Genomic DNA, 22,228 nt, shown 5'->3' with positions numbered 1-22,228 from the left:
AAATGGAGTCCTGTGTGACCACTTGGTAGGAACATCTTCATGCATTTAAATTGATACATTTTTGCACTGAAAAAAACAATATTTCCGCTGAAAGATGTCCAAATAGCAAACTTGCCCAGAATAAATATGGTTATAAATAGGGTTGCTGACAGTCAATCATTGGAATATAAGTTTCTTACTGAACTGCCCAATGCACCGTGCACAACTTGGCAGGCCTCGTGCACAACTTTCGCAATGCACCGTGCACAACTTGAACAAGACAAATGATGTGGTCCAACATGACGCAATGGGAATAATTAATATCTCATTGTCCAATTTCTATTTTCACGTTTAAAAATGCAAAAGAATTACATATGGTTAAATAAAAAAAGTAAGCAGGAAAAATCATTCATTGCTTTTTCAACAGTAATTGGCAAAAATAACGTTTCTGTCATCCGAAGGTTTATGGATTTTAAGGAAGACAATTTGAGAAACGACAACTGTGCAATCACATAGCAGAAAACGCTGTTGCAAATGTGTTGTTCGAAGATAATAAGAATAACAATGACCAACCGGAAACCAATGGTCTGGCTGGGTGTCCATATCAATTGAGTTCTCAGGGGGTGGCCTTGAAGGTGGTGGAGGGCGTTCTTTCTACAAGCGAGAGGAAACAACACTTGGTTGTGCACAAAGCTAGCCAACGCATCTTTTCAAATAATCTAGCCATCTACCGCAGATAAACCAAATGCATTTCATTCCAACATTAACAAATGTTTACTTTTGCAGAAAACTACCATAGAAAACTGACCCCTTCCACATAAACCTCCTTCCCCTCTCCCCTTTATCACCTCCTCTTGTCTTGTCTTTTCCACTCCTGTCACACACTACCCTCCCTTTTCTCCTTAAATTACATCCCTCATCTTTTGATGAAATTGTATTTCTCAATTTATCCTACAACTTTGTGTGTAAAAAAAACATGTAGATGGATGGTGTCATGTGTGACAATAATTTAATTCAAATACCATGGAACACTCCTGTATAACGAATGAATCAATGTTTGCACCTTCATCAGATGCATCTTCATTGGGGTTTTGGCAAGCGTGTTTCTGGGAGGTATACGAGCTGAAATGGCGCTGCAAAGCTCCTCGTACGTGTTATCTGGTTCTACCGCCGCTCTATCCGATTCTGTATCCTCTCTCTTTTCTGCAAAATCTACTTAGGATGCAACACAAAACATAATAAATTGTTTTTTCAGTCAAATTATGCATGCATCACAAATTCATCACTGCCATAATCATCCTCAGTGAAGCATACTCTTCACAAAGCATTGGAGCTGCTGAAGCACTTTTTTCGACAAGGGGCATGCCGAGTCATGGTGCCGTTATCTTCACAGCATTCAGTTAAGGCAGGAATTTGGAATTTGGTCAGGGTGCTGCCGATAACACTGTGTACTTTTTAATGTCCAGCAACAAGTTATGGCATATGGATCCTCTGGCTAAATTTCCCTCCGATAGATGGAGCACACATTTACACATCACCCTGCATGTGAAACACCAGAGTGACAGTTTATAGTCACCGAAATGAACCCAGACAAGAGAATAATCAAACTCGGGACTAGACAAGACTCGAGCCACACTATACAGCTCAGAAGTGAGTGCACATGCCTGTAAGCTATCCTGCCAGCCCATTACGACCTATATGTAATCAATCATTAATGCAGCATAGAGGTATCTTATATTTATAAAAACTGTAATTGTGAAACAAATTATAATCGTAATCAGACTACAAATCTGGCCTATTCTTACAAAAAGGAAAAAAAAAAAAAGGCAAAATATTAATTATTATGCTAATAAATGTAGAGGGAATGATGTCCAACAATGTCCATGCATCACTATTTGTGTATTTGCTGGAAAAGGGACAAAGAACAAAACGTGAATAAATAAATTGGTGTCCTCACTCATACCAAGCTTAACAATATCTATGCGGGATTCTACTTTGCTTTACATCGTGTAGTGTAAGCTCTGTCGGTATTTGATAAAGCGAGTAAAAGGGGGTTCCATTTTGTCCTTGGCTTACATTATTCTTGCAGGTTAATTTCTAAAGACAATAGTCGATGACCATTAATCGTAGACACCAAATGCTCAGCAAGCTAGCTCAGTAAATATTATATATCAGTAAAAAGCCAGATAAAAAGCTATTTCACTGCCCGATATTGGCACACACGATGACGACATGTACAGTATCGGTAATTGGCAGAGACTTTCTAAAGCACTCCCATATATGTATGAGTATGTATATATATGCACGTTGTTAAATTCATGCTTCTCCATTGTAGCATGAAATGAGTGTAAATTAATGGAATGCAGAAATGTCCACTTTTACAGAAGTTTAGAATTATCTTTTAATTACTTGCGAAAATCAAAGATTTTTCAAGTACTGAATATTGGTTGGTCTTGTGCGTTATTCTGTTTATCTGCCTGTCTGTCTATCTGTCGTTCAGGGTGTCAATCACCTACAGGTCAAAATTTTAAACTGGCCTTTACAAAACTTCATAAAAATTGTGGAGTTGGTCATAAGAAGGAAGACTATTGATTTTGAAGTCAAAAGGACAACGTAGGCCAAATTTCTAAAGTTGTCAATTTTCATTTTTCATCTGATTTACCGTACATGAAATTTGAAGAAGATTTGCATATCAGGTCACTGAATTCAACCACCAATTATTTTTGAGGTCAACATAGGCCAAAAGATCAAAATATGCCAAAAGGTCAACAACTCGCGAGATCTCGCGAGATCTTGGAGACGGCGGCAGGGATTTTCGAAGCTCCACACGGTCTCCACGTTTTTCGAAGTTAAGTCTGTTCACAATTGTATTTTGTCGAAACTGTATTTATCTTTCGGTGTGTGAAGTTATTGTGTGCAACTTTGGTTGTTTCTCGGTGTTTATCTTTCATAAATTGATCGTCTGTTTGCCGTGTCGTGTCTTGAGGCCTTGTACAGTGTGCACTGTACAACCTTGAGGCTTTGTTTTTCTCTCAGCGGTCCGTCTTTTGTGATCCAATAACTTTCGTTCTCTGTATTCCCAGTCTTTTCACCCAGAGCCTACTTCCTTGTGTAAATCTCAACTCAAAAAAAAAAAAACAAAAAAAAAAACAAAAAAAAACATTTTCCTTCTCTGTTCTCATTCGTTTATTCATTCTTATTCGTTCGTTCGTTCTTCGACCACGTGTTTCTCCCCCATTTCCCCAGATAGTTTTCACTCATTAACCTTCAATGTTTACACTTTCCCCTCAAGTTATGTATTCCGTCATATTTTATAACACCTTTTTCTTCTTCTTCTTTAAAAGGCTGCTTTCGACTTGCTCACCAAATCAATTCATCCCAAAAAAAATATCCATCTCCTATAGTGCCTTTTTTCTACATTCCCTAAACTCGCCTGCACTCCATCCTCCATCCAGCGTCCTTAAACGTATTTTTAACTCGAAGGTCACAAGAAACTCATTTTGCAATAAATGTTCGTTTCCCATAAATCGTACACTTTCAAAAATCCAATCTCACCCCTCCCCTCCAAATCTTCCCCATAACCCCTCCCCTCCAAATCTTCCCCATCACCCCTCCCCTCCAAATCTTCCCCATCACCCATCCCTTTCAAATCTCCCCCCTTGCCCCCTCCCTCCTAAACTACCCCCTCACCCCTCCCCGCCAAGACGCCCCCTCGCCCCTCCCCTCCTAGACTCCTGCCTCACCCCTCCCCTCTAAATCTCCCCCATATCCCATCCCTTTCAAATCCCTCCCCTTGCCCCTTCCCTCCCAAACTCCCCCCTCACCCCTCCCCTTCAAATCTCCCCACCCTCATTGCTTCTCAATTTCCCCCCTCTCACTGCCCCTCCTCAAAGCGTCCTCCCCGCTTCTTCCCCCTTCAAACTCTCACCTCCATCTCCCCCAACCTTCTGCCTCGCTCTTCCCCCTCCTCAAATAACACCTCATTGTGGCTCACCCAATCACCATCAAACCTTTTGTCCGCCCCATCCTTCCCTTTCTCCGAGCTATTCTGAAATCTCTGACACACCTTCAACAGCTCTCCCTACCTCTTCCACCTCTTCCACATCTTACCCTGCCCCTCCTCCCCCCTGTTCTGTATCTGATGCTCCCCCTTCCTCTTCATTAACGGTATGGACCTCAAACATCCGGGGCCTTCGTTCAAACTTAACTGATCTCTCCATACAGGTTGCTTCTGTCAAACCAGACGTGATCTGCTTAACAGAAACTTTCCTCCTTTATGATGTCTCTGATTCCATAGTATCTCTCCCGGGCTACTCCCTCCTCCGGTATGATAGACCTGAGCCTCGTCCTGGAGGCGGGGTTGCTATCTTTATCAAAAACTCTCTTCCTCACTCGCCCTGCACTGCACTCTCTCCACCTCACCCCCAGGAATACCTCTGGCTACGGCTTCCCCTTCGCTCCCACCTCTTGTTCATATGTGTGTTGTACCGTCCACCAAACAGTGATGACTCAATCTACATCTCGCTGTCTGATGATATGGACCAACTTCTATCTACTCATCCCAACTCTCTCTTCCTCATATGTGGTGATTTCAACTGTCATCATGCCAGTTGGCTGGGTGTGGGTACCTCTCTCACCAGCCACGGCTCCTCAGCAAAGGACTTCTGCGACTCACTGGGACTGACACAATCTGTCAATTTCCCGACCCGGATCTCAGTCAACGGAACATCTTCTCTTCTGGACTTGGTTATGACTAACTTCCCTGAAAATGTCTGCTGCTCTTCTTCTGCTCCGATCGGATCATCTGATCATGTCCTTGTTAAAGTGGACATCTCTCTGACCATCCTCAGGGAGCCTGCTCAGCGTCGACGAGTCTGGCATTTCACTCAGGCCAACTGGCACGGTCTTCAAGCAGCCATCAATCATCTGGACTGGTCTCCCATCTCTACCACCTCTGACATCAACTCATCCTGGGAATTCTTCCAAAGTAAATTGCTCTCTCTCATGCACAGATTTATCCCATCTCGTCTTCAGTTGTCATACCCTTCCTCCCGTCCATGGTACACGGAATCTTGTGGTGAGGCTGTTGCCCAGAAACAACTTGCCTTCGTCTCCTGGAAAGCAAATCCAACGGAAGGAAATCTCATTTCCTTTCACAAAGCCCGAAACAAGTGTGTGTCCACCCTCAGGAGAGCCAGGAAACAATATCTCTCCGTTCTCAAGACCGAACTCTCTTATCTGTCTCCCTCTTCCAAATCCTGGTGGCGTCTGGTCAAATCCGTTTCTGGTGTTTGTTCCCCCTCCATCCCCTCCCTTACCTCAAACGGCTACACAGCTGACTCCGCACGTGAAAAAGCTGAATGCCTCAACTCTGTGTTTGCCTCTAAATCTTGTGTCCCAAACCCATCCCTCTCTGTACCCACCATACCCAGTCGTACCCTGCTGCTCCTGGACTCCGTGTCCTTTCCTCCTGACAAGGTGGAAAAGTTTCTGTCAACCCTCGACTCTGATTCTGCAACTGGACCCGACGGCATCAGCCCACGGGTCCTAAAATCCTGCTCTGCTGCTCTGTCTCACCCTCTCTCTGTTCTCTTCACCCTCTCTTTTGCTCAAGGTCAACTGCCATCTGCTTGGAAATCAGCCAACATCACCGCTTTGCACAAAAAAGGTGCAAAAACAGATCCTAGCAACTACAGACCAATCAGCCTTCTCCCAATTATCAGCAAAGTCATGGAATCCATCATTGCTTCGGATATGAAATCTTTCCTCTTCTCCAATGGCTTGATCTCTGATCATCAATTTGGTTTCAGACCAGGTCACTCTACTCTGGACATGCTGCTTCTGCTGTCTCAACAATGGATGGAGGTCCTCAATGCCAAACAGGAAATTAGAGCTGTCTCCCTCGACATATCACGTGCCTTCGACACGGTCTGGCACCCCGCTCTGCTCACCAAACTCTCCTCCTTTGGTATCCATGGAAATCTCCACGCATGGCTGGCGGACTTCCTCTCTAGTCGTCGTCAACGTGTGGCCCTGAATGGGTTTCTCTCATCTCCTCTTCCTGTTCAGGCTGGAGTTCCCCAAGGCAGTGTTCTGGGCCCCGTGCTTTTTCTGGTCTTCATCAATGATCTCTCTGACTCTCTCGAAAATCCTCTCTATCTCTTTGCTGATGACTCCACTCTCTGCCGCTCCATTCCTCTTCCCTCAGATCGGCAGTCTGCTGCCTCCTCACTCTCTGAAGACCTGGACAAAATCACAGACTGGTCAAACAAGTGGAACATGTCTTTCAATCCTGACAAATCTCACACTCTTACTATGTCTCTCCGAAAAGATCGACTGGACAACCCTCCCATCTACTTTCTCAACAATCCTCTCCAAGAAGTTCTGTCGCTCAAGATTTTGGGTCTCACTATCTGCCATGATCTTTCTTGGGAAAACCACATTTCCAAGCTGGCCTCCAAAGCCAGTCGCCGACTGGGCATCCTCCGTCGTGCGAAGTCCTTCCTCGGCACACCTGAGCTCCTCACCACATACAAGGCTTTCATCCGCAGCTCAATGGAATACTGTTCTCCCCTATGGGCCGGTGCTCCTGCCTCACACCTAGCTCGGCTTCACGCTGTTGAAACCAAAGCTTTCAGAATTATTGGAATCTCCCGCGATGAAGCTATCTCTGAGGGCCTTTCACTCACTCACCGCAGGCAGGTAGGTGGTCTTTCTGTCTTCTACCGACTCCTCTCCGGCCTTGCACCCCCAGCTCTCTCTGTGCTCTGTCCCCCAAATATTCCTACAGGTCGCACAAGATCTGCCAGCAACCCTCTGATGGTTAAACTGCCGAAATCTCGGCTCTCTGCTCACCTTCACTCTTTCATTCCTCTTTTCTCCCGCCTCTGGAACAAACTCCCTCACTCCCTTCAATCCCACTCCTCCCTCCAGGTCTTTAAAACAGCTGTTCACCACCATCTCTTATCTTCCCCCATCCAAAACCTTGATCTTTTCTACCCCCGCTAATTCACCCCAGATCCACCTTGTTTGAAATTCCAACTTCTTTCCTGAAAGTCCTGGCAGAGTCCATATGTTTTATACCTCTCCCACCGCCCCCTTCCCACGCCCCCCCCCCCCCAAGCCCTCGCCCTCTCTCAGATCTCTCGATGTCTCCATGTCTCTCGGTCACTGCTCTCAAATGTTGTGTTTGTGTCCTTCCCCCTCTCTCCCCATCTTGTCTACCGCTCCCTATGTTATATGTTTTATGTGTCGGTTTGTCTTTCTGGGTGATTAATGTTCGCTCTTTCACGAGCCTCGACCTTGTATACAAAAAAAAAAAAAAAAAAAAAAAAAAAAAACTTAGATAGAATTTCTAAAATCCTCAATTTTCATCCAATTGACTTAAAATTTGAAGAGGATTTCGATATCTGGTCATTCAATTCAACCACCAATTATTTTTGAGGGATAAATGTGAAAAGGTCAACAGAGGCCAAATTTCAAAAATTGTCATTTTTCAACTGATTGACTTGAAATTTGAAGAGGCTTTACATACTTGATCAATGAATTCAATCACCAATATTTGTTAGGTCAACATAGGTGAAAGGTCAACAATTAATTTTCGGGATTTCACAAGTATCCTGCTGTGTACGACATATTTCTTGTTTTATTTTATCCACGATTGAGCAGCATGAAAGAGCAAGGTGACAGGGTAAAGAGGTAGTGAACTAACAGTGGGCCAGTAACGGACCCAGAGTTGGACACAATAAGAAAATGAATGAATGCAATAGGAAAATAAAAAGAAAAGGATATAGACTCAGGGTAGAGGAGAAAATACAGAATACCTGTAAGCAAGACCAAATATGAGGGTTGGGTGCGAAAGGGTTTAAAAAAAAAAAAACCACCTTTAGAGGCCATTTTTCCCCGCAAGCGGGGGTTGGCCTTTTTGGGGGACCGTGGTTGTTGTTGTTTTTCGGTCCCCTTTTTGAAGCAATGTTTTACGGCCGGATGCCCTTCCTGCCGCCAACCCTTTTTGTCGCCTTTTTACGACAAACAGGGAATTACCAGTGAACTGGTACTCAATTTGCCGACCTCGGAAGGATGACAGGCTGAGTCAACCCCCCTGGCGTTAATTCAGCGATCGACCGGGATTCGAACTCAGGATCCTAGGATCCTAAGCTGGCACCCTAGCCGCTAGCCCAACACCAGGATGTTAGAAAGGGTTAATTGGGGCAATAAAGATTGTCGGTTAGGATCGGGGATTACGTGATACGGCTGGGTACAATCTGCTTGATATCCTGGTGGAAAGTGATACTGAACAGTCTGAGGATTCAGGACAGTCTCAAATGTAGTCAAATGTGGAGTTCAACAGTCTGAGCTCCGCATTCGTTTGGAGAATTGGTCAAGTAGTGTCACAGTTTATCATGGTCCATGTTGATTTCACTTTTTACTAGACGATAAAGTATTTTAAAATGATAAAATGATGTTTTCTTATTATACTTATACTTGCAAAGGTACCCGTCAATGACGGGGGTTTGTAGATGTCTCACCTGAAATGAGCAATTTCCTTTGGAGTGTGTACTGATAGAAACGGGAATTCAGTGTAAATATTGAGTGAGCAAATGTCACAATGGGTGCAGCTGGGAACCTTGACAACCTCGTTCCATTCTATCAGCTAAGATTTCCAATCCATACTTGTTCTACCTCCGAAGTACTGCTCGGGAGTGAAGGTGATATTATAAAAGCTCAGCTGGGAAACGGGTTTAGGCATGTTTTGGGCCTACAACCTGACAGAAGATACCAAAGTCCTTTCCATCCCAACCGACCACCTCCAGGCACCTATCCCTCTCCAGATCGTTTCTTCAGCTCCGACCTTCCCGCTCTCTATATATTCACCATAGTTTTGCTTTCAGCAATTTCCTACAGCGGTTTCCCATTCGATGATCCATATATCAGTAGTTTCAGTTTCACGTTTCAACATCAGTTTGACTTTGAGATATCGGTTTAGATTAATCACCGCAACTTGTGATGCAACACAAATAGTGCACAGAAAAGGTCTTCAAAACCGATTTTGGGAGGAAATTTATTTGAATTATCTAAGGGGTCTAAAGTTTTTTGGGGTCATAAAGGGGTCTAAAGTGTTTAAAGAATCAATGATCTTAAAAGGGACAAATTGGGTCTAAAGGTGTCTCATGACAAAAGAGAAAAAGGGGTTAAAAGTGTCCAAATGGTCTTAAATTGGCCAAAGTGTCTTAAAAAGTCAATAGGTCTGAAAAGTGTCAAAAGATGTATATGTCTCAAAAGGGTTGAAATGGGTATGAAAGGGTCTTAAGGTCTAAGGGGTATAAAAGATCTAAAGGGTGTAAAAGGTCTAAGGGGTGTAAAAGGTCTAAGGGGTGTAAAAGGTCTAAGGGGTGTAAAAGGTCTAAGGGGTGTAAACGGTCTAAGAGGGTTGAAGGGGTGTAAAGGGTAAAAAGGGGTGTAAATGGTCAAAGGGGACTAAGGGGTGTAAAGGGTCTAAAAGGATCTAAGTGGTGTAAAGGGTCTAAGGAGTGTTAGGGGTTTAAAGGGGTGTAAATGGTCGAAGGGGTGGATCGAAGTGGTGTAAATGGTAAAAGGGGTCTCAGGGTCTAAAGGGTGTAAAGAGTCTAAGGAGTGTTAGGGGTCTAAAGGGAGTGTAAATGGTCAAAGAGGTCTATGGGGGTGTAAAGGGTCTAAAGAGGTCTAAGGGGTGTAAAGGGTTAAAAGGGGTATAAGGGTGTAAAGGGCTAAAAGGGGTAAAAGGGGTCTAAGGGTTTTAAAGGGTCAATGGTTTCTAAGGGGGTGTAAAGGGTCAAAGGGGTCTAAGGGGTATAAAGGGTATAAAGGGTCAAAGCTCAAAGGGGTCTAAAGGAGTGTAAAGGGTCAAAGGGGTCTAAAGGAGTGTAAAGGATCAAAGGGATCTAAAGGGCTGTAAAGGGTCTCAGGAGGTGTAAAGGGTCTAAGGGGGTGTAAAGGGTCTAAGGGGGTGTAAAGGGTCTAAGGGGGTGTAAAGGGTCTAAGGGGGTGTAAAGGGTCTAAGGGGGTGTAAAGGGTCTAAGGGGGTGTAAAGGGTCTAAGGGGGTGTAAAGGGTCTAAGGGGGTGTAAAGGGTCTAAGGGGGTGTAAAGGGTCTAAGGGGGTGTAAAGGGTCTAAGGGGGTGTAAAGGGTCTAAGGGGGTGTAAAAGGTCAAAGGGGTATAAGGGGTGCAAAGGGTCTAGCGGGGTTAAAGGGGTGGAAAGGGTCTAAAAGGATCTAAGGAGTGTAAAGGGTCTAAAGTTTGTAAAGGAGTGAAAGTGTAGTAAATAAATTACCTCAGGTTCGTAAATAAATTAACTCAGGAGTGCAACATGACAATAACGGGCAAAATTACCTCAGCACCGTCGCGGTACAAAACCCATTTTCAGGTATATCGTGGTTAAAAATCCGATGGTAGAAAGTTTAATTGTGATTAACCTTGGGAGCTCAAAGCAGTTTAATCCCAAAGAGCAAAACAACAACTCACCTTGATGTGAGGATGAGGTAATCATCGGAGGTTAACCCGTTGTCAAGTGGCGGTTTGGAGTTGGCGTCACGTGGCTCCTTTTTTCTTCAAACTATTTTTCACACTTGAGAATGATGTTGTTAGATGAGCAGTAATATTACCTTTAAAACGATTTATAGGTTGTCTTTGTACTACTTTCGGTTTTTGAATAATTAGCGCATTTGGGAGGTCACGTGACTCCTTCTTTGCCGAACTTACAGATCATGGTAACGTCTTAATTAAGAGTTGTTTCTCACATCTGATAACATATCTGATGATCGGACCTCACCATCAAACTAATTATATCAATATCCGTGTTGAAATAGATAAAAATTCGGCTTTTTATAAAGATTTGTAAATGTGGATCAACCCTCGGAGATCACAGCAACAGGTGGCGGCTCGGATGGTTTTAAGTTATGAATTGTGAGAAAATAATTGTTTTAAAACCCCTATTTAGGTGCAAGGTGGTAAAAGACGCTATCCTATAAAGTTTTGTGCCGATTAACCTTGGGAGCTCAGAGGAGTAGGTTCACAAATAAACAAACAAACAAACAAACGGACATTTCGCTTTTATATATACATATAGATGAAGCAACATTATCATTAAGCACAAATCAGGTTGCATTCAAAAAATAAAATAAACAAGGTGTGCCACAAAGATTCAACCAAACATGGTAGTGCAGGGTAGGGCTGATTCATCAAAATACTTTTTCATGTTCAAAAAATACTCACAATAATCAAAAGGGTGCATTATAATAATATAAGTAACATAATACAGTACTATACAAGTATAATAATTTAAATAATAATAAGTAATAATATAATAAGTATAATAATATAAGTATAACGGGTATATTGTAATAATAATAAATTATCAAAATAATTAATAAATTGTACATACTCAAAATACTTTTTGTAAATGTTAAATTTATTTCAGAATGGCATTTCAAGTATGATCATCAAAATGGAAGAATGATGTCTTGGCAATAAGAGACTATACAAACAGGTGCAATGGTTTGAAAGAAACTCTTATGGTGGGATTTGTACTCTGCCACAAATATTATTCAGACACCTTGTGCCTTTGTGACCATTGCCTTGCATGTGGTAGAGTTTTTAATCATTGTCACAGCAAAGAGGTGAATTTGCCTCATTTCAATTCCAGTTGCTACGAGGCACTGCAACTGACAGGGCAATTTTAAATCGTAAGTAGCATCCTGACTACAATTTAATTTGGACATGGCACAGGCAGATTACAGCAATATTTGAAAAGAGTATTTGGGGGGGGGGGGGGGGAAGGGGGGGTAGGGTGGCATGTCGAGGAGAGGATTAAAAATCAAGGCACTGAGAAGAGGCTAACTACACATGTAGCATAATTGAATACATGAATGTCTGATAGAAAAGAAAGAAAACACTCAATGACACACCAACCTTCAGAGCTGGCTCTGCACAAGGTTGTGGAAACATGGCCACAGCACACAAAGCAGTTGTAACTCACAAACCTGAAACAACTATTGATTTCCACATGGACGTTTAAAAAAATGTTGCGCGACTTGACAATTGGTTGGAATAAACAAAAGTTAGTGCATATTTAATGAATGTGTCTGCAGCCCATTATGAATGTCACGCATACGCTGGGGCAGAGCCACCAAGATTATCTTTATAAGACTTAGACAAAATGCAGTTGAATGCTGCAGGCTGATGTTCAACTTCGCAAATAAGAAATGCCAAGCAAACCCTTGTTGTGCCAAGTAATTAACAAATAAATAAAGGAAACGCACGACACCATCTTTCCAGCTTCGTTCGGTCCAACGAAAACGGTGAGAGGAGAGAAGAACGACATTACCTGCTTGTCCTTATACTCAGTGCGAAAACTCCACACACCGAATACGCTCACCTTCTCGATATTTGACCTGATGTTGCCTTGAGTGCTCAACTTGGAGCACAGACAAAGCGAACTCAAACGGATCGGCAATTATGACACCGGCACCAGTTTTGGCACCGTGAGTAGTTGGTTGTTTGTTTTAATGTTTCTTGTTTAATAACATACCATTTAAATTCCATCTTAGAGAACAAACAGGACGGTAGTACATCTTATTCCACATTATATCACCTGCTTTATTTTATACGGGTATATCTTTTGAGAGAAACTAAACAAACTATAATTCGACACAGTTGACACCGCACATGACAAAACCGAATGCCTCAACTCTGCCTTTGCCTCAAAATCTTGTGTCCCAAACCCATCTCTCTCTGTTCCCACCTTACCCAGTCGAACCCAACTGCTCCTGGACTGAGCCCTTCTCTCCTGACAAGGTGGAGAAGTTTGTGTCAAACCTCGACTCTGATTCTGCAACTGGACCAGACGGCATCAGCCCACGGGTCCTAAAATCCTGCTCTGCCGCACTATCTCACCCTCTCTCTGTTCTTTTCACCCTCTCGTTTGCTCAAGGTCATCTGCCAGCATCTTGGAAATCAGCAAACATTACCGCTTTACACAAAAAAGGTGCAAAAACACATCCTGGCAACTACAGACCAATCAGCCTGCTCCCAGTTATCAGCAAAGTCATGGAATACATCATTGCTCTGAATATCAAATCCTTCCTCTTCTCCAATGGCTTCATCTCCGATCATCAATTTGAAATCAGACCAGGTCATTCTACTCTGGACATACTCCTTCTGCTGTCTCAACAATGGATGGAGGTCCTCAATGCTAAACAGGAAAGTAGAGCTGTCTCCCTTGACATATCACGTGCCTTCGATACGGTCTGGCACCGAGCTCTGCTCACCAAACTCTAGTCCTATGGTATCCATGGAAATCTCCATGCATGGCTTGAGGACTTCCTCTCTGGTCGTGGTCAACGTGTGGCCCTGAATGGATTTCTCTCATTTCCCCTTCCTGTTCTGGCTGGAGTTCCCCAAGGTAGTGTTCTGGGCCCTGTGCTTTCTCTGGTCTTCATCAATGATCTCTCCGACTCTCTGGAAAATCCTGTCCATCTCTTTGCTGATGACTCCACTCTCTGCCACTCCATTAATCATCCCTCAGATCGGCAGTCTGCAGCCTCCTCACTCTCTGCAGACCGGGACAAAATCACAGACTGGTAAAACAAGTGGAACATGTCTTTCAATCCTGACTAATCTCACATTCTTACTATGTCTCTCCGAAAAGACCGACTGGAAAACCCTCACATCTACTTGCACAACAATCCTCTCCAATAAGTTCTGTCGCTCAAGCTTTTGGGTCTCACTATCTGCCATGATCTTTCTTGGGAAAACCACATTTCCAAGCTGGCCTCCATAGCCAGTCGCCGACTGGGCATCCTCCGTCGTGCGATGTCCTTCCTTGGCACACCTGAACTCCTCACCACATAGAAAGCTTTCATTCGCAGCTCAATGGAATACTCTTCCCCCATCTGGGTCGGTGCTCCTGCCTCACACCTAGCTCGGCTTCATGCTGTTGAAAGCAAAGCTTTCAGAATCATTGGAATCTCCTGCGATGAAGCTAACTCCAAGGGCCTTTCACTCACTCACCGCAGGCAGGTTGGTGGTCTTTCTGTCTTCTACCGACTCCTCTCCGGCCTTGCTCCCGCAGCTCTCTCTGTGCTCTGTCCCCCAAATATTCCTACAGGTCGCACAATATCTGCCAGCAACCCTCCTATGGTTAAACTGCCAAAATCTAGGGTCTCTGCTCACCTTCACTCTTTCATTCCTATTTACTCCCACCTCTAGAACAAACTCCCCCACTCCCTTCAATCCCACTCCTCCCTCCAGGTCTTTAAAACAGCTGTTTACCACCATCTCTTATCTTCCCCCATCCAAAACCTTGATCTTTTCTACCTCCACTAATTCACCCCAGATCCACTTTTGTGAAATTCCAACTTCTTTCCTGGAAGTCCTTGCAGTGTCCATATGTTTTATACCTCTCCCACCTCCCCCCAAGCCCTCTCCCTCCCACAGTTCTCTTGATGTCCCTGCTCTCAAATGTTGTGTTTTTGTCCTTCCCCCTCTCCCCATCTTGTCTACCGCTCCCCTTATTTTGTGTTTTCTGTGTCGGTTTGACTTTTTGTGTGATTAATGTTAGCTCTTTCACGAGCTTCGATCTTGCTTCATTAAATGGGTTTCCATGGCCAAGCAGCTGCACACAAGCCTAAGATCACCATACGCAATGCCAAGCGTCGGCTCGAGTGGTGTAAAGATCGCCGCCATGGGACTCTGTAGCAGAGGAAACGAGTTCTCTGGAATGATGAATCACGCTTCACCATTTGCCAGTCCGACGGATGAATCTGGGGTTGGCGGATGCCAGGAGAACGCTACCTGCCCCAATGCATAGTGCCAACTGTAAAGTTTGGTGGAGGAGGAATAATGGTCTGGGGCTGTTTTTCATGGATCGGGCTAGGCCCCTTAGTTCCAGTGAAGGGAAATCTTAACGCTACAGCAAACAATGACATGCGAGACGATTGTGTGCTTCCAACTTTGTGGCAACCGTTTGGGAAAGGCCCTTTCCTGTTTCAGCATGACAAGGCCACCGTGCAAAAAGCGAAGTCCATACAGAAATCAAATGGTTTGTCGAGATCGGTGTGGAAGAACTTGATTGGCCTGCACAGAGACCTGACCTCCACCCCATCGAACACCTTTGGGATGAATTGGAGCGCCGACTGCGAGCCAGGCCTCATCGCCCAACATCATTGCCAGACCTCACTGATGCTCTTGTGGCTGAATGGATGCAAATCCCCACAGCAATGTTCTAACATCTAGTGCAAAGCCTTCCCTGAAGAATGGAGGCTGTAATAGCAGCAAAGGGGGGACCAACTCCATTATAATGCCCATGATTTTGGAATGAGATGTTCGACGAGCACATACGGGTGTGATGTTCGGGTGTCCACATACTTTTGGCCATATAGTATATATTATATATTCATAAATATATATATATATATATATATATATATATATATATATATATATATATATATATATATATATATATATATATATATATATATATATATATATATATATATATATGTGTGTACACATATATCTCGGGTTACGGCGCTCCCCTTACCTAGGGGGGGTTAATCCCTCGTCTATTAAGCTGGCCATCCGAGTCCTTTAGAAGATATCGCGCTCCTTCCGGTCGGAAGCAGGGCGATACTCCTGCCCGAGCCACGGACAAGATGGAATATTGCCGAGCGGTTTAGCAATCCGAAGCCCGAGCCGTTAGCGGCAGTCTAAACCCGATTCTAAACGGTTCCTATATCGTGCCACAGGTATTCAATTGGGGACAGGACGGAAGCGATCGGATGAGAAGAAATCAGGTAAAGAAAGAACCTAGATGGGTGAAGGAAGAACAAATATGATTTATTAACTACACTAAAAGAGGAAACGAAAGGCAAGAATATATAAGCAGAGGAAATAAAAGGACATAGGGCAAGCTTAGACACTCTTAAATATCACACCCAGGACAGAACAAACACACTTACACGAAAAGGTGGTGGTGGTGGTGGAAAGGAAGAGAAGGGTCCAGGCAGCTGGTAGGCGTCGAGGTCCAGCTCCGACCTCGTGCTCCGGTCCACGCTCCGGGTTCGAGGAGACAAACCCGGCAAACAGCTCCGCGTGTCGTTGAACACGACCGGACAATTATATCTATATCGTGGGGAGGGGGGGGGGGGGGGGAGACTGGGATGCTGCGTACGTAATAGATTGACTCCTTCGCCTTCAACCAGTGTGCAAGCCTCCAACAGTTCGTGAAAACGGCAAGCAAGGACTCCTTCACCACTCTCTGTCGCACGACTCGTCTCTCATCTGCTGAAGTCGTTCTCCCGGGCACATCTCTTTTATGTTCGACTCCTTCTCTCTCCCTGGCTCATCTCTCAAGTAGTCCCACGCGGCTGCTTATATTGGCCGATCGCGTATTAAGCCGCTTGCCTTTTTGGTTACGCCCATCGGTGAGCTGCCTCGGCCCTGATTGGTCGTGAGGGCTCACCGGTCCGCCCCTTGATAGTGCGTTAGCGGGCCACGCCTCATTCATGGCGCCCCTCCCCCTTCTTCTCCAACTCGGCCGCGTGGCTTATGACGGCTGGCAGCGAACAACCAAAAGGCAGCGAATGCTGGGACGGCTGCGGCTGGCAGAGGCGCGTAATACAATTTGGAGAGGGTAAAGCCGCAAAATGAATAGGATGGGAATTTGAGAAGGGGGCCTAGGTTATTTGATTAATGCAACACAGTCAAACTAGTGGGAACAGATCCTTACCGGAAACACATACTAATGAAATAACTAAAGAAGATCCTATGGTGTTCTACGTGTTGTAATATGACCTAACTAGGGTGCGACCTTTGACCGTTACACAAAAATGGAAATATTCACAGGGCATTATTTATAAGGGATTATTACAAATATTTACAAAGTGGAGGGTTCTAAAAACCGCAACACAGCACCCTCATTTCCTCCAGGGCCGTCCCGGCCCGAAAGAACTTTAACTTAGTGTGACACTCAGGTGTGGTAACCCTCTACTATTAACTTCACCCTGAGTGCGACATTTTTAAAACAATTAAGTATGTCCCGCCTGCTACGTTGCATTCTATCTATCAGACTCACGCCCACAGAATAACCGAATTACGGAATTAATTTTCAAGCTAAACATCGACGGTGGGGAGCATTATTTACAAGAACTACTTGGTATTTACACGCGAACCCATGACCTGTCTTTTCGGGAAACAAAAAGAAGATGTTTTGATGAGAGGAAAGGCCGATGAGAGGACTGCACTGCACCGATACCACCAGCACCAATAAGCACCAATATGCAAAAAGCAACAAAAGCACCATAACACAAAAAGCACCATCCGGTGCACAGTCATACATTTCAAATAATAATGACGATGCCTTGCGACGTCTTCTCTGCTGAGCCGCTGGTTCTTGATGTTTTCCTGCTTGCTGCCTATTTGGTACTAAAAGGGCACAAAACGCGTCCGCTTTTTTAATTATGGCCAGCAGGGGCCAATTAAGGGTGGTCCACCTGCATGGCTTAGGTGCCACCTCAACCGTGGTCCGCAAGCAACATGTCCACTGGCCACAATGGCCGGTCCCCAGCAGAGGTGCCAGGCCCCAAAACGTGGGGTCCATATGTGGTGCTCGGCCACAGACATGCGGTCCATATGATGCTAGGCCGCAAGACGTGTGGTCCATAAGTGGGGTACCGGTCCAGGCAGGCAGCAGCGAGGGTGTGGGCACACAACTGCGAACACCTGCACACTCCCCCCGGGCCCAAAATGAACAAATCCGTGAGTGGGGGAAGGAGGACAAGCAAGCAGCGAGGCAAGATCGCAAGGGTACACATCATCAATCCCTCCTAAGGAGGAAGAGATGGAATCACAAGCACAATGTCACCCCCATGTAAGGATGCGTCTTACATACCAAACATTTGCAAAAAAACGGTGGTGTGGAGTCCTGTCACCTTGGTGAGTGGATGCGGATGGTGCGAAGAGACTTTCAATCTGAACTACCTTCTAAATGACTTTAACACTTTTACTCTACCCGGGGTCTTTCCCTGCAAAACCATTGGCCATTTTACACTATGTGGTTCTAAAAACCAATTCCCATTGACAAAACTGTGGTGCTAACCAATTTGGGGTCTCACTCCCCCGATTCTTCACCTTGTGACCTCGCACAATCCCAGGGCTGGGTCGTGTGGCACTCCCAGCAGGTCCGCTCACCTGCACACCTCCGCCATTGCAGTTGTCTCCCGAGCTTACCTGCTCCTCACCCTAACCAACCTGGGGAAGGCCCTCTGGCTCCCTCACCCCCTCGGTGCCCTCTCTGGCACTGGGCTACCCGGGTCCGTCCTCCGGATCCTCGGGCCCCATTGAACTCTAACTCTACCTGGCTCCCAGAGCCTACCTGCGGCCTCACCTGGCCGACAGACTAACAGTGAGGGAGTGCCCATTTAATCACACGTACTAACAGGCCACACGCCCAGCCAATTTACTCCACTAATGCACCACTCAAGCAGAAATCTGCTACTCTCGCACCACAGATGCCAATATCCAACCACAATTTACCTACTTTTAAACTACCCTCCCCGGGTACTCGTGAGGGGGTCCATCCTGTCCCCACTCACCCTTTCGCACCATACACTCCACTCCACGTATTTCACTCCCACTCCACACCATTCATTCCATACTCCATTTATTCCATACCACCTATTCCATACAACCATTCTCCACACACCTGTATTGCACTTGCACACCTGGTGCCCACACACCTGGTGGCACTTGCACCCTCCTTTCCTCCAGGACCATTCACTCAATATCATGCCAATCATCATGCTCACCACAAAGAACTTCCATACCAATTCCTCATTTCAGCACTCCCACTCCAAACACATTGCATCATCTAAGCTGACTACTCCCTTCTGAAACTCGTGCTTCCCGTCTTCCCTTACACTATGCACTCCCTCGTCGTTATTATCCAACTAATCTCTCGAACGTCCCCTCTACAGGTATGATGTCGCTACTTAAATCTACAGTTACCTATGGTCATTTCTAAACCCTAACATTATCCAAGCCCTCCCTGGCTAGGTTTTCACCGCCATAACCCCATAAACTAATGCTCATGTGCCCCAAGATGTGATGTGAGGGATGGTAAATCTACCATCCCTCTACACCATATACCATATACCATTTGCCATCATCACTATTGCTAATCCAGTCACTACTCTGAGCCTCTCGGTACGTCATTACATTTTCATCACAGCTCGGCTTCGAAAAGCCGAGCAATGAATTCGGGTGGTTTGGTCTCCTGCGGTTGGGTCCGTCCGGCACTCGATTCAGGGGAGGAGGTTTCGTCGGGCCAAGGTTCAAGGCACCATCCCTACGCAAGGCCTTGCGCTGCCAAGCACGATGGCCCAGCCTTGCCCGGGTGGAGCGCCGCGAACACAAGGGGGCGCCGCACCGGCCCCCCCTACCTCCCCTCGAACCGGGCCGCCCACTTTGCCTGGCAAAGCGCGGACTCGACCGTGCAGGGCGGGGCCCGCCCTGAATCGTGCATGGCACTCTGAGCAGGAGCGACTCGACACCGATCCACGCCGGCTCCCGCAGCACACAACGCCCGGCACGGACCGAGAGCTCGCGTCGGCTACCTGTCAGCCTAAACGCTGTCCCGGTCAACGTGGATGCTTTACTCGCATGCTCACATGCACACGCGACCCCTTTTACACTCACACATCCAGGTGTCTCAGCGCCTCTCATGCAACCCATACATTCCCTGCACTCTATCACCGCACTCTCTTTCCGTGCACACTCTTCTCTCGGCACACTCACACTCTCCGTTACACACCTTTCTTCCCCCGTTACGTCCTCCGTAACACTCACCACGGGTGTGCACTCCTGCACATACCCAGTCACGCGCTCCGATGTGCCCTCCCGCACACGCGCCACAACCAACTCAGGTGTGCGTTCTCGCACACCCGCCACAACCAACTCACCCTCTGTATCGCAATCACTCCCACTATCACACTCTGCCGTGCATTCTCCCTCGCACTCGGTAACACACTCGGGTTCCGGCGCCATTCGCACCCGCGCACCATTTTCTCTCACACCACTCACAAGGGACCGTTCACAAATGCCCGGGTGCCGTCTCAATCCCAAGCGCGCGAAAAGAATTTTCGCGCCAAACATTCTCCTGCAAAATCTCCCCGCACAATATACAGCCCGACTCACCTGGGCGCTTCTTCCTCCTCGCTCCAACACCACCTGCAAATCTTTATTCGGGTTAAGCACGGCATCACGATGTGAATCCAGACTTTGTGCATTTTCCATTCCCTCCTCCTGCCAGTGGTTTTCTAAGTCCGTCTCTTCCAACCGAATTTCCACTATTTGTTCGGTTTTAATTTCTTTTTCCAGCCCAACGACCGCCGACGCGCTCAAAAGAATTTCTTTTAATTCTGCAGCCATTGGCTTTTCCATACCCCGGGTCGCGATTTCTATGCCCGTCCACGTGACTTCGCTTTGCTCCAACTCGCTTTCTCCACGCTTCTCAAACCGCGTTACCTCATCGCGTACACTTGTGATCTCTTCGCCCAACCTGCGGTTAACCTCCCTCTCACACTTTCTTGCTTCATACCGGGCTTGCCCCCTTGCCAACCCCTCATTAATTTATTTGGCTTGGGCATTTATGCCCCCTAATCTGCTTCTGAATCCCTCCAATTTGCTTCCTAGCCCCCCAAATTTGCTTCCCAATTGCTCCCCCATTCTATTTTCCAAATTACTCAACCCGTCTCTCAATCCCCCAATTTTACTGTCTAACTTCCCAATTTGGTCACTGGTACCCCTTGCTTCCTCCCTCATTGCATCCATCTTACTCCCCGATTCTACTATATAGGCCCTCATTTGTGCCATGAAGGTGTCCAGATAGGATTGCACATCCATAACCCCCATTTGCGCGGCAGGCGCGGCCCCCGCCGCCATGTGCGAGGTGCCGCCATTTTGTGCTGCCGCGACCACGGTGGTGGTGGTGGTGGGAAGGAAGAGAAGGGGCCAGGCAGCTGGTAGGCGTCGAGGTCCGGCTCCGACCTCGCGCTCCGGTCCACGCTCCGGGTTCGAGCTCCGCGTGTCGTTGAACACGACGACCGGACAATTATATTGAAGGGGGGGGGGGGGGGGGGAGACTGGGATGCTGCGTACGTAATAGATTGACTCCTTCGCCTTCAACCAGTGTGCACGCCTCCAACAGTTCGTGAAAACGGCAAGCAAGGACTCCTTCACCACTCTCTGTCGCACGACTCGTCTCTCATCTGTTGAAGTCGCTCTCCCGGGCACATCTCTTCTATGTTCGACTCCTTCTCTCTCCCTGGCTCATCTCTCAAGTAGTCCCACGCGGCCGCTTATATTGGCCGATCGCGTATTAAGCCGCTTGCCTTTTTGGATATGCCCATCGGTGAGCTGCCTCGGCTCTGATTGGTCGTGAGGGCTCACCGGTCCGCCCCTTGATGGTGCGTTAGTGGGCCACACCTCATTCCTGGCGCTCCTCCCCCTTCTTCTCCAACTCCGCCGCGTGGCTTATGGCGGCTGGCAGCGAACAACCAAAAGGCAGCGAACGCTGGGGCGGCTGTGGCTGGCAGAGGCGCGTAATACAATTTGGAGAGGGTAAAGCCGCAAAATGAATAGGATGGGAATTTGAGAAGGGGGCCTAGGTTATTTGATTAATGCAATGCAGAGTCAAACTAGTGGGAACAGATCCTTACCTGAAACACATACTAATGAAATAACTAAAGAAGATCCTATGGTGTTCTACGTGTTGCAATATGACCGAACTAGGGTGCGACATTTGACCTTTACACAAAAATGGAAATATTCACAGGGCATTATTTATAAGGGATTATTACAAATATTTACAAAGCGGAGGGTTCTAAAAACCGCAACAATATATATATATATATATGTATATAAAAAAAAGGTTTCTGTGATGCAAGTCAAAAGTAGATCAACAAGTTAACAGCATTAGGATGTTGATCTCAATAATTGCATCTACATCCTCCCTATTCTTTGCTCCAGCAAAAACTTCACAATAAAGAACAAATACAATGAAACAAAACAAATAGGGACAAACAAAGAAACACAAATTATGAATAATAAGAATCACGATACAGCAGCAATAAACTGTCACCCTGGTGTTTCACGTGCAGGGTAAGGCATCAATGTACGCACTATCCATCTGATGGACATCAACCAGGGTTG

General features: G+C 46.1%; 1 protein-coding gene across 8 annotated transcripts in view; it reads right to left on the bottom strand.

Moving 5' to 3' along the window:
* LOC137423115 (ankyrin repeat and sterile alpha motif domain-containing protein 1B) overlaps positions 1 to 22,228 on the bottom strand; it is a 299,599-nt gene that overhangs the window by 238,422 nt on the left and 38,949 nt on the right. For 4 of the 8 annotated variants that reach the window (XM_078774678.1, XM_068109936.2, XM_068109938.2 and 1 more), the window contains 2 exons: positions 1,043 to 1,191; positions 553 to 633 (listed from right to left, as the gene is read on the bottom strand). In XM_078774678.1, the coding sequence (XP_078630804.1) occupies positions 553 to 633; positions 1,043 to 1,191 (230 nt within the window). Of the gene's footprint in view, positions 1 to 552; positions 634 to 1,042; positions 1,195 to 22,228 lie in introns of all 8 variants that reach the window. The other 4 variants (XM_068109937.2, XM_068109935.2, XM_068109939.2 and 1 more) reach the window with 1 other exon arrangement.

The sequence above is a fragment of the Myxine glutinosa genome, chromosome 3 (genome assembly GCF_964187855.1).
Source record: "Myxine glutinosa chromosome 3, kmMyxGlut1.1, whole genome shotgun sequence".
Taxonomy (NCBI): domain Eukaryota; kingdom Metazoa; phylum Chordata; class Myxini; order Myxiniformes; family Myxinidae; genus Myxine; species Myxine glutinosa.
Note: the sequence above shows the minus strand (reverse complement) of the source record. Positions and strands in the feature narration are given on the sequence as shown.